This window comes from Erigeron canadensis, chromosome 4 (assembly GCF_010389155.1).
Source record: "Erigeron canadensis isolate Cc75 chromosome 4, C_canadensis_v1, whole genome shotgun sequence".
Lineage (NCBI taxonomy): Eukaryota > Viridiplantae > Streptophyta > Magnoliopsida > Asterales > Asteraceae > Erigeron > Erigeron canadensis.
In genome coordinates this window covers 31,285,350-31,298,906 of record NC_057764.1, presented here as the reverse complement: position 1 = coordinate 31,298,906, position 13,557 = coordinate 31,285,350, and the positions used below count along the sequence as shown (strand labels likewise).

Sequence of the window (13,557 nt, the reverse complement as noted above, 5' to 3'; positions counted from 1 at the left end):
CAATTTTTAATGGCATTCATGACTTTTCAACCCTCTCAAATTTTATTTTTTTCTTTTTCATTTAATTTAATCAAACTTCTTCTTTTTTAATAAAAACTTAAATATTATATTAAAATTAAACTAAACATTACATAAACATGAATTAAAAAGTACATAACAACATAAATCGAAAATTAAAATTCTACATGATAATGAAGACAACTAAATCAAACTCGCAACTAATGGTGGCTGCATCACTGGATTGTCAAGGTATGATAAGTCTAAAGCCGATACATGCGCCGTGAGATCATATCGGAGCCGATGATGCACGTCCTCGTCCTGTAACTCCAGGTTTGCTTCCGGGTTATAAACTCTTGGCACTGGTGGATCCATAATATGAACCGGTGATATTGCCCGCCCGTTGTCTTTGATGATCATATTCTGTAGTATAGTACACGCAGCGACGACTTTTTTGATCTTATCCTTTGTTCATAGCCGGAGAGGACGGTCCAAAATCTTCCATTTTCCCTTGAGAATACCAAACGCCCGCTCAACATCCTTTCTTGCAGCCTCTTGTAGTCTTTTAAATTTCTTTTCATCTTGTTCCATTGGATGAGGATAAGGCTGGCAATTTTGACACGAAACCTATTAACACGACACGACACGACCTGTTCTTAACAGGTTTCGTGTCTTAACAGGTCCGGACCTGTTAAGATTCGTGTCTTAACAGATCCGGACCTGTTAGGACCTGTTAAGACATGTTAAGATTATACATATATATAAAATACCAAGAATTGATATTATGATTTGATATATGATTTTTATAAGGTAAGATGTTTATGAACTTTGTTATTGTAAGGATTATTGTCGCTATAAAATAGTTGAGATTTGTAAGAGTTTTTGTATCCTTAAGGGGTTTTTTTCAATATTAGTCAAGAATTTTATAATATACATGTTAACAGGTTCCTTAACAGGTCTTAACAGGTGCACCTGTTAATTTTCGTGTCATGTTCGTGTTTGAAAAAAATGGCACGATTAGTTAATAGGTCGTGTTCGTGTTTGACCTTAACAGGTTCGTGTCTTAACAGGTTTCGTGTGACCTGTTATGTCAGCCTTAGATGAGGATAAGCTTTAACAAACGCAACCCACCTAGGATAATTCCATTGGTAAGGTAGTACCCGCGCTTGTAATCATGTCCATTTACGCTAAATGAACTGTCTGGCGCGGATCCATTACGCTCGTTTTAAAACAACGGCGACTACTGCAAAACGTTGACATCGTTGTCCGATCCAGCAGGACCGAAAAACGAATGTCAAATCCACAAGTCATAGGAAGCAACACATTCAATCATAATAGTAGGTACCTTGTGATCACCCCTCGTGTATTGCCCTTTTAAGTGTCTAGGGCACATCCTTCATTCGATGTGTGTGCAATCAAGACTACCAAGCATTTCTGGAATGTGGTGTCTTTCTTCATGAGCTTGTGTGATGAGAGCAACGTCATGAGATGTCGGCCTACGTAAGAACTCCTTTTGATATAAATTGACGACCGCATCACAAAAGTACTCCATGCCCTCGCGTCCCGTTCTGGCAGCCATACATAAATACTCGTCATACGCGTCTGAAGGTTCACCTTTAGACAGTTGTTTGATCGCTGATGTGCACTTATGAAGAGCGGTGTAACTTTTTTTACCCCGTGCGTCGTACCCCTCTTGAAAGTAACTAAAGTTAGCTTTAATATCACCAACAATCTTCAAAAATAACCTCTTGCTCATGCGAAAACGATGACGAAAAAATGGTTCGTTAAACTTTGAGTCTTCAACGAAGTAGTCATGCATTAGTATCGCGTGAGCTTGTTCTCGGTCTCGATCGATATACCTACGAGTGTCGGAAGAGGTGCCGGTATCTTCAAGCTTGGCGTACACTTGATTAAAAAACTGAAAAGTACTCCCCGTAGACGAATTGTCTAACTCCGGTGGAACACAAAATGAAGAAGATGAGGAAGAAGAATCCATTTTTTAGTAATGTGGTGTTTTTTTTGGTGAAAGTGTGAAGATATGTTTTTATTTGGTGATTTTTTTAGTTAAAAATGATGTATATTTATAGATAAAGAGGTAGGGAAATTTTATTTTTTTTTTAATTTGGGTTCAAACAGTCAAAAAATGGGCTGGAACCCACCTCGCACGCTCCCCCCAACGGTCAAATTCCTCCAAGCCGCGCAGGGCTTTAAGCCCGCCAGCCACCATGCCGTCTTCATGCCTTCTTGATGGCGGCGGTGTTACTTCGGTGGGTTGGCCATGCCGCCACCATACCGTTGACCACTCTCCCTCTTATGCATTGCTTTTTTCAACAATTGTCTGATTAAATTATTATAATTAAAATGATACATGTGACGTGTTTTATACGGAAAAACATTTCAACTCTTAATTATAAGTTGTGACCTGGGAGGTTGACCTGATCGTACAGTTTCGTACAATTGGTCAATTATCGATTTTATATCAATTTTTACTATCCTTTCGTGGCTATAAAATAAACTAATAAAGTAATAAACCGATTTACATATGAAGGTTATTTGCATAATAATCCATTCTTTATAGTCACATTTTGATCGATTAACTATATATAGTTTGGTTATTAGCTCGGTCAAATGAATAAGCTTTAAAGGAAAATCCAAAACTAAACTAGTTCAGATTTGCCCCACATGTATATATGTAATCATCTACGTCTACCAACTACTAAATCCTTCAATACAACTAAACTTATTAACATGATATTTACAATTTACCAAATAATGATGTATTAAGAAATGATATATGATGCTATCTACATAGAAATGATGTGCTCCTAAAAAGTTGGACTATATGCGCGATTCCACAGTATATTTTCAAACCGTGCATAGTCCGACCTTGTCCCATAACGGATTATTTCTCCCTTATTTAGTGATAAAACTCAAAATAAGGACAAAAACATTCACGGGTCAACCCAATTACAGATTCTACTACAAAATTTACTTGTATGGGCACGCTACATGATCTAGTAAAAGAAAGGACATGTTATCCAATTACTTGTCCAACTTCGTTTGCTCATATACAAGTATTCACAACTTTGTTGTGGCCTGCAAATTAATTACCTCGTCTAATCATGATTATTACTATTTGCTAATGTTCCAGGAATATATACCTGCAGCTGGCTGTCATCAATAGCCACTGCAAAAGCACCAGAATTTGAGTCATCAGCAGCCAAACATGACAACGTGGCTCCTGATTTCACAGACATACAAGTATAAACAGTTAGAAGCTATAATTGTGCGAAAAGTTTTACATTAGATCTAGTTTCCAAGAGAGATACAATTGCATTTCATATCCATTGATACTAAAATCATCTCCAAAAATATGTTGCATTTTATTTAAATTTTGAAAAGCACAATTTACACACCTACAACCACCTAATACTTTGCACCAATTGCCTCAAGCGAGACTTCAGCCCATAAACTCCAGGCTGATGGGTCACCCCAATACCGCTAGGCAAAAGGCCCTTAGGTATGTTGCATAAAATTTGGGACATTTCAATATAGAAAAACTGCACTTTTAGGCACGAGGTAGAAAGAAAAAAGAAGCATACCTTTGCAATGACTCAGATAACCGAGCTTAGTACCTGTCGACATTTCCCATATGTATAGAGAAGCTTCTCTTGTACCTATTATACCATAACCTGCTGATGCACCAGCTATGGTGGCACTGCATACCATAGAATTACATCTCGGTTATATAGACAAAAACCATATGCATTCAAGGATGAAAACAGATGGCATATAAAGTAGCGGTAGCAAGATGAGCTGAATAGGTCACAGTTTCAAGTCAAACAGGTCGGTTTGGCACGGATCAAAAGGGGGCTAACTGGCCCACAAACACTATTTTGTCCATTTTTTAGAACATATATATAATTTACATCTGTTATTATTCTCATAAAAACAGTTAAAATAATGCTCCAAATTGTTGGGTAAAACAGCTTAGAAAGTTGTGTATATAAATGCGTTTTAGAGGACTTACTGGCCATTTGATTCATTTCCCTTGCAAGTAGAAGCTTTTGCATCTGACCTTACATATCATCAGAAATTATCACCTCTAGCATAAAACTTGACTTAAACTAAACTAATTTATAGGGTATACATTCATTGGTATTCTTCATCTTGTGTGTCATTTTTTAAAGAACAGGTATGTTACGACCATTTCCAGCCCAACTCATCAAGCACAATACAAGCCCAATGGGGTTCCAATCTAAACCATATGGTGACAGAGAAAGTAGCCCACAAGCTTATATACATGCTTAGTGTTTATTCTTTTTCCAATGTGAGATGGGTTTACACCCAACAAGATATAAGCCTCCACTCAATTTAGAGAGATTCTACTTTAATTTTCTGAAAACTAGACCTGGTATTTTCCAACTTTCCATGTCCAACTTTAACATATAAATATTACGTCTTTTACCAACAAAAAGTCTTTATTATAATAGATCTTATATAGTTACCTAGGATCCAAAGAATTTTCTTGAACCAGCTTTCCTTTGGCCAACAATGCTAGGCTCCAGGATCCGGCTGGAGTGACTCCGGAATCTTTATATAGATAGTCATTGTGAAGATCAACATTTGAGACAGAGGAGATGAGAAGAACAAGGGACAGGTCTTCATTTATTGGAAGTGAAGAATGGCAGTCTGTTTTCATAGACCACCTTTGTGTTTCCTCCATTATATCTGCAACTTTGTTCTTTCTACAAGCATCTGTGGTAAAAGAAGCTTGACTGGGACACCTATATATATTAATAGGAAGGAAGGGAAGAGATGAAGTTCCTGGAGCTGAAAACTTGGACACAAGGGCTCTTCGTGGTAGGTCCCTGTACAATGTGACCATTTCCTTGGATGAGGTCCCAAACAACTTGAATTTATACTGGTACTCTTTGCTAGAACAAACACTAAAAACTTATTTCAAATGGGACATAATATTTTCCGAATTATGTTCTTCTCGGAAATTAATTTATATCGAGATCCCATTTCTGTTCAGTGTGCTAGTTTATGCCCTTCGAAAAAGCTGCTGCTAAACCAGATAAGGTGGCTTCAAAGGAAGCATAAAAATCCACTAAAAAACTTGTAAAAATGATTTTGCATGATAGGTTGAACGTCAACACTAATTTGTGCATTCTTTGGGTAAAACAAAACACCTAAATATTAACCAACTATTAATTTGTATCGGGGAGGACAGCGAGACATGTAAGAGCCAAGAATGTACAACAGAAACATGAATGCTATGTAAAAAAACTTTGATGCTAGGTTACCTTAAAATAGCTTCTATGAAGTAATACAACTGATCCAAAACTATTTTAAGTGCAAAGTTAATAGCATATGCTGTTTATCTAGCCACAAGCCCAAAACTTAACATTACAAGGATGAAATGGATGAAGGCATGTGAAGATGTGCTATAAACGTTAACTAAAATATAAGATAAACTAAATAAGGAAATGAGAAGTTAGAGCCATAAGTTTAAATAACATTTACCACAAGAAGAAATCCCCACATGCACTGTGACCAACAATGAGAGATGGAAAACTTGGTATTCTCTTCATCTCAACTATATAGTTTGGCATGCAATCAGATGATGGTAAGTAGCTTTGGTCTGTTGGTGCACTGGAAAAGAAACATAAAGATGCATATCACATACAAGTTAATGGTATGTTTGTGCTATTAGCCGGTGGTGGCATAGCCGGTGGTGGCAGTTACAAGCCAGATATATGATAATGGATTAACTGGTTGGTCAAGTTTTGATTTTATTGACAAAAGGTCAAACATGTGCAATAGAAAATTTAGCTAAACATGATATAGGTCAAATGGTTAAACAAGCAGAAAGTGGCCAAAAGTGAATTCAAATAGACTTAAAATCATTTAATTAAAAATAATATATGATATTATTAGAAAATACAGTTTCTGATATCATACTAATGCACTAACTGTTTATAGAACACAAAAGGCGTTGATGAGTTGACCCTTATGACCCTAGCCCATTTTGAACTGTTACTCTTGCGAAAAGTAACATAGAATCATTCTTTTACAGTGTATAGTTCTATAGTGAGATACCCATATGTCATATGAAATTAACAAAGGTAAAGCAAACAAGTACAGAAGTCAATATAGATGATAACCTCCAAGGTGAGTTCATGGCCCACAAGTTCACTCTTCCACTATCTTCAGCAGCAACAAGATAATTAGGTTCACAAACTAATATAGAGCATACGTTGTTAGTGGTTTTTAGTTTGCATACCACTTCAACATAGCCAAGTTTTACTTGCACAACTTTTACTGCATTCTTCTCGAAACAATCTGATGTACAAGGTGAACATGAACAGTTCACACTGCCTTCCCTAAGAGTATGAATGAAATGTTCTCAATTAACACTCAAACAGTAAGCTGAAACTTACAAAACCAAATACTACGTATTATATTTTTCTGGTCAAGATAGGATAAAAGTATAAACACTTTTTGACTATTCCATAGAAAGAACTTCATGAGTACCTAAAACATTAAATATGCTTAAATCAGCAACATAATGTTACAAAATAATCACAATCTTTAAATATGCAGAATTAGGCAGATGTATGAACGAAAAATACTTCCACCCATTGGGCCCATTTAACACACTCCCTTTCTTAGCTAAATTTATGATCCCCTAAACCCGTTTAGAAAAACAGCCTAACATGACCCACTTGTAAATAAATGGGTCTAAATGCCACCTAAGATATTTGCACTTATGTAACAAACCTGCAGTATGGAGCTTTAATTTCATTCAGTAGAACAAGACATTCTCCATCTGGAGTAAACTGCAAACTTGAGCTATCCAACAAAATCTAGTGCAAAAAAAAAATGTTATGTTGAAATTGGTGAATTTGAAATGCATCGGCATAACAAGTATGGAATATTTTAACTTACTTGTCTGCCAGATGCATATCTTGGAATTGGTGACACAATTGTTGTATGACCAATAATAGAAGGGCAACCTCTTCTTTCTCCTTCGATAGATGCCTTGTAAAAGAGCAAGGTTCTGTCTTTTTCCATCAAAGATCCACATAAAACACATATGAATACCTCGTTCCCTTTTGTTCTCAACATTACCATTGAGATTGGTGTTGGATGCACATAGCAACCTAAATGCTCAAATACATTCTCTAACTCATCATTGGATGACATTTTGGCTTCCTTATTACTGTGCACCATTTTAGTCTTGACATGTTGACTAGCTCTTTGATCCTGCAGATCTAAAAGTGAACCATCTACCTCCTGATGACCCTGCTCAAACAATTCGGTGGAGTCGGAGGCTTCACATTGTTCTTCACGGTTCACTGATTCTCCACAAACCTCTGGAACAACTTTGTAGTTTGGAGGAAAAATATCGTCTTGATGTTGTGCACCGTTAGGCCCTGTGGGTACTCTATCCAGTTGAAGTCTGTCAATTTGTTCTCCATGTCTCAACTTATCAATTTGAGTATTTGAGGCAGATACATCGGCGGTTGAGCGTGTTTCATTGCCATCAACAACACCTACAGTGAAACCTATTGTTTCCTTTGGAGCTCCGTGATCAACAGTTAGCATAGAAGACATGATAGCAGCTCCAAATCCCTCTACTGCTTCACTAGCTTGATTATTAGGAAACACATGGATCCCTTCATCGGTACATGAATTCATAACAGTATCTTGATCAGCTTCAACAGTATCTTCAACATGTCCAGCCTGAGTACTCTCCATGACTTCAAATTGACCGTTCTCAAAACTATCAGGTGCAACAGTTACTGAATCCTCTAAACCAGGTGCAACCGTACTTGTATCTGTACCTGGGAGAAGAACAGCATCATCCTTTTTCTTACAGCTATCCTTTCCTGTGAAGAGTTTCTCTTGAATATGAGCTTCACCAGTAAGCTTTTCCAACTGAATTTGCTCAGAATATTTGGCTGCCAGTTCAGTAAAGAAAGCCACACAGAATTAGCATAATATACAAACCTCTCAAAAACAGAGAAATAAAAGACTTAAGAAACAGGCATAAATGCATAATACATGGCACTTTCCTTTATACTTTATGTATAAATACATAAGCTTCCTAAGTATTACCAGCATAATGCTCCTGGTAACGTTGTTGTGACTTAACTTACTACTACTTTTGCTTCTAGATTAAACTATACCAGAAAAACTAAACAAAAGAGAGAACCCCTGAGTCACCAATTATTATATCATCCCATTGTAAACTTTTATTATTCGTTTGGCGTTTATGTTTGGTAGACAGAAATTATATATACTAATGTCAGTGTAATACTGAACCTGAAGGTACATCCTCTTGACATAGGTCAGTTTCTTTCCTTTGATGCTCTGTTGTTCCATAAAGATCTTTCTTTGTACAGTTTTTGGAGGTCTTTTTCTTTCTTGAGAAAGTCCTGAGAAGAGGAAGAGCCCGGGGAAGCAGTAATGTCATCATTGAATTGGTTATCTCATGTCCAAGTGGATCTGAATCACTCTTCTCAGAATTTTCGCTTCCGGTGGAAATAATCATCTCATCTTTTATATGTGAATCGGTTACACAATTTTCAGAAACTGGAATTGAAGATGAATGTAACTTTTCATATAAGGCACAAGTACTTTCTTTGGGGATCTCCACCTCCGGAATGCATGTACTGTCTGCATCAAAAGATGGTGTTATCTACAACACTAGACTAGGGAATAAGATCAAAAGTAGCAAAATATATCAAATACCTAAGGTTAGATCCAAAGTATCAGGTGCATAGAGGTCCACATCATTCAACATCTGAGAATCTTTTTGAACTGGTAAGTTAACCTGTTCATCTGTCTTCATAGAGGTGAGTGTGCGGTTCGACATCGACACGTCAAGCTGTGAAAGAGTGTTTCCGTGCTACATTAACTAACTACCAGTAAGGCAGTAAATGATATATAATTCAACAATATGAACTCTGAGCTGATGGTAATTAAATGTATCTATAAGCAATTACTATACTGGCATAGTCATAGCCTTATGCCTTTTTAAGTTAGGGTATATGCAAATGCCCCTAAGGAAATAACTAAACAGGTTCACATAGTCACATATGCTAAAACATGTGTAAACTGCTATTAGAAGAGAAAATATATACCATTCAAATGACACTTACATTTTCCTGGTTTTCAAACAAGTTGGTACCTTCTCCAATTAATATAAGATCTTTGGAACCTGTAGAAACATCTTGGGCAGACATACACTTCTCCATTTCAAGATGTTCAGAAGTGATAGAAGTATCAAACTGCGCACCATCTTTTACTGATAACAATTCAGAATTATTATTTCCAATACAAGAAACCGTTTCCAGGCCACTGTTCTCTTCATTCTGGCTGCAATGTGGTCCATCATCTCTTTGTATCGGATCTCGAGGTCGTCCTCTTTTAGGATTGGTACCACTGAGTGATTTCACATGAACTTCTCTACGCTTCTTACTCCTTTTCTCTTTACCCGAAGTTTTAACCAACTTTGGTTCCACATCAGCGTGATGTTCACGTGTTACTTTTGGCTGCACATCGCTACAGGAAGAAGATTGCAAACTTTGCTCTGTAGTTTCGCTGACATTTGCCTTCAATCCCCGTAATAACCTCGAGACAAGTGGATTTTTGAACCCAAAAAGCTGCATTGTTGAAAGGGAGAAATTGCAGGTAGCACAATATGTCATTACATCACTTACGAAAACAGAAAATTTAGGAATATAGGAATACTAGAAAATCAGTTGTTAATGGCTGATGTGAAACACGTATTATTAAAACCAATTGTTAATGGTTGAGTTGATAACTTGATAATATAAAAGTTTAACTATTTTTATGTTTTAATAACCAAGCATTCCGATCTGTTTAGCTAGTATTGCCCTTCTGTTTACAGTTGCTTCTAGTAAGAACGTGAAATATTAGGAAATGTAAATTATAACAGTCGAAATACAAGCCTTGTAAATAGACTTTAAATAACTAATGAAATAGTTAAAACATGAAAAAGAAAAATTATACTCGTAACAAACTTGAATGTGTACACAGAAGAAACCAAAACAACTACCTCTGCGCCATCTATCTTACACGAGAATCTCTTTCCTCGCCAAAACTTTATACGAACACAGCTCTTTTTTTGAAAGCCATCCCATGCAATATCTGGAGTTTGACCAGAACTAGATTGTCCATCTGTTGAACTAATCTGTAAAGTTATCAAAATCGTAAGTAATATTGTCGCTATGAAGTAGTGAGTACAACAAAAAGTCTTACAAGATTTAAAATACTATGGTATTATCCACACACCACAAATTCGGGTCCTTTAAGTCCCTCAAGGATTGCCATCTTGTAGGTATTCCCGTTATTCGCCCGCAGAGATACATATCCAACTGGATATGGATGCCGGTCTTTACCCTGAGAACATGAAAGTATATAGAAAAATTAAATAGTGATAGCAATAACCAGCCTCCTCACCAGGCACTAATTTCTAGCGTACACAAACTATTATTTTACAAGAGAAAGTACCATCTGGGGGTTGGAAATAACTACTACTTTCTTTATCCATATCTTCATTCCTAATATTGCACTGGTTTAGCCACTCTGATAAATTTATCTACTCAACAAACTTTTCCGTATGAATGAAAAATGTGCCTACTGTAGTAAGCAAATAATCTTACAAATGCTGTTGACTTTAGTTACTCTAAACTAGTGGTGTATTAAACTATGCAAGTTCATTCCAATAAGTCGCATTCCCTTACTGACATAATGTCTAATCACAATGGCTCAATATTATCTCGATAGCATGTAGCTCAATTAGTAATGGGTTGAGCATCTTCGCCACAAATAGCACAAGTTGTTGGGTATAAGCCCAGGCATCCCTATAGCCACGACCGTTAAGTGAGTCCGATATGAACCCACATTACAGCCGATTGTAGGCCAGTTAGGGTTGGCCAGTAATCAACCTTTCGCCACAATATTATTTCAAAACTTCAGTTAAATACTAGTTTTTGAAACTTTCACTACATACATTTTTGCATCTTACATGAATCGGCACAAACCTAAACCGAATATGCAAAACGTGACATCAAACCGAAAATTCTTCACAGTTTTCTTACTATTCAACTATCTGTGTTGACCTAATAGAAGCATTACAGAACGATGCATACACCAAAAAATTACTTCATGCCCCACAACAAAAATGGAAGAGGCGGCGGTGGTGGTGGCATTGTTGGTGGTGGTGGCGCCAGTGAGTAGTAGAAGTTATTGATGTAATGTGGTTATGATGAATAGTACATCATGCATTAGAATGTGTACATTGTTAAAACTTAAAATCAAATGTGAATTTGCTTTATAATCAAAAGTGAATTTGCTTTATTATATAGTATATATATATATATATATTTTGGTTCACACATACAATATTCATCTGTACAGATTTGTCTGAATTTGACCGCCCCTAATTTAATTTGTTTCAGATTCTATCTTAGGTCTAAACAATACAATGATACATACAATAAATAGATATACAAACAAAACTATATATATATATACAGGACGTGCGAAATAAATAGATATAGATATATAAAGGATAGATAAGATGGATATCGAAATTAACAAACCCTAGATGAGCTCCAATACTTTTTCTCCCAAGGACCTTCATATAGTTTTCCGATCGAAACAATATCCAGTCCGTCGGATTTATCGGCGGCGGCGACCGGCTCCGTCATAGTAGTCGATTCTGTGTGTGTGAATCACTGTGTGTGGATGGAGAGATAGAGAAAAAGGAAAGGAGAGTTGAAAGTTTTGGCGCGAAATCAAAATGTAGAAAATAGTTGTATTTTGTCTTCCCACCAAACACAAAACAAAAAAAAATAGATACAGATGGATGACACGTGTCGTTATTAACGAGAGAAAGAAAAAAATAAAAATAAATAAAAAGAAGAAGGGTACGCCGTTGCCGGGGATCGAACCCGGGTCACCCGCGTGACAGGCGGGAATACTTACCACTATACTACAACGACTTGTACATCTATTTTAACGCATCTGAGATAGATAATCGAAGGTGTTAGTTTTTAGTTTTTTTTTTTTTCTCATTTTATTCCCGCGAGTAATTCATTACACAACAAAGATATTCATGTATATTTCATTACATTTCGAGACTTAAGTTTTTTTTATATAAAATTTTATAAGAATGCAAATAATTTAGTCAAATTTTTGTCATAGATGGATTTTATTTTTATTTAATTGAAATGCAAATAAACTTTTGATTTGTAAACTACTTCATTACAGGTCGTAAAAGGGAGAATTGGCCACTTCCTATATTGGGAAGTTGGCGAGTTGTAAATAAAAGGTTACTTTTCAAAAAAAAAGGGAAAGTTGCTTTCATTGGTCATGATCAAAACTTGTTTCTTAATGCGGAAAACAAAAACCAAATCCAACATATCATGTACCATTTCAGTGGGAGTTATTCATTTTCATATGTTCACTACAAACCATATTGCATTTGTTTACATTTTTAGTGAGTGTAAACAAATTAAAAATTTTGTCGCGTTTTTTTGTGTGTAAAAATATATATATAAAATTAAAAGTGTATCGAAATTTCTCCACACAAAAAAGTGTGTAGAACTAATTATGCCTAGCTAGTTACATGTTTATGTTTCAAATAAACTTTAGTTTTGTCTAAAGTGTATCCGTGATACAAATAATTCTATAGCGTAATGAGTCTAATACAATTGTTTAAATGGTAATGATTGATAGTGATCATGATAAACTAGTTGCTCAGGCACGAATAGTGTCTTATCACGGTCACCACCCAACCAGACCCCGATATGGTGCTCGGTCAACGTGTGTTGTAATGGCGATACGTCGAGACCTCTAACATCTAACTATCTAAGGATGAATACATGGAAAAATTTTAGTGCGTTACGGATGGTCTAATTGGAAAAACAAGGACTAGCTCATTATTTCAAAATGTAAAAGTTATAATTATATAGGTAACTAGAATATTAAAATTGATATAATTAAGGGCATTTGCTTTCAATAAATTCCAAGACATTAATCATCACGCGAACTATACATCCTTCCCTTGATTGAAGCTTTGTAATATTTCATTGGTCAACCTATCTATACTCCCTATATAAACAAACTACCTCTTCCCAAATTAAACACTCTACTTTTAAAATTTCTATTTTATCCTTTTAATTTACACTATCACCAAACCATTTATTCCTGAATCTATACTATATTTTTAACCATCTACCTTTAAAATACCCAAAATACCTTTAATTTTCAACACATTACTAACTCACACACTAAATCTATCTAATATATTTCTAAAATATTTTACACCCATATTTTTTCAAACTATCTATCTCCTTTATTAATTAATTTAAATATATCTACCTAACATCTCTATAGTATTCTTAATAAATTAAGTTATATACAAAATATAAATCTCTTAACCATAAAAACTATCATTTACGTCTATTATTTTTAGATTAATAACCACATCGTTACCACTGTCACCACTCACCCGTT

At 35.7% G+C, this 13,557-nt stretch overlaps 2 protein-coding genes and 1 non-coding gene across 3 annotated transcripts; all 3 read right to left on the bottom strand.

The window, feature by feature from the left end:
• Positions 1 to 1,393: 1,393 nt before the first annotated feature.
• On the bottom strand, positions 1,394 to 1,816 carry LOC122597401. Its single transcript, XM_043770001.1, has one exon. The coding sequence runs from the start codon at positions 1,814 to 1,816 to the stop codon at positions 1,394 to 1,396; it is 423 nt and encodes a 140-aa protein (XP_043625936.1).
• Positions 1,817 to 2,913: 1,097 nt separating this feature from the next.
• On the bottom strand, positions 2,914 to 11,793 carry LOC122597400. The gene is made up of 13 exons (XM_043769999.1): positions 11,640 to 11,793; positions 10,327 to 10,434; positions 10,052 to 10,225; positions 9,171 to 9,674; positions 8,761 to 8,896; positions 8,332 to 8,685; positions 6,952 to 7,967; positions 6,784 to 6,869; positions 6,168 to 6,386; positions 5,527 to 5,655; positions 4,506 to 4,868; positions 3,600 to 3,715; positions 2,914 to 3,238 (listed from the first exon to the last, which is right to left on the bottom strand). The coding sequence occupies exons 1-13, from the start codon at positions 11,745 to 11,747 to the stop codon at positions 3,114 to 3,116; spliced, it is 3,438 nt and encodes a 1,145-aa protein (XP_043625934.1). The 5' UTR covers positions 11,748 to 11,793; the 3' UTR covers positions 2,914 to 3,113.
• Positions 11,794 to 11,969: 176 nt separating this feature from the next.
• TRNAD-GUC lies at positions 11,970 to 12,041 on the bottom strand. The gene has a single exon. It is a non-coding gene; the product is annotated as a tRNA-Asp (tRNA).
• Between the last annotated feature and the right edge of the window lie 1,516 nt (positions 12,042 to 13,557).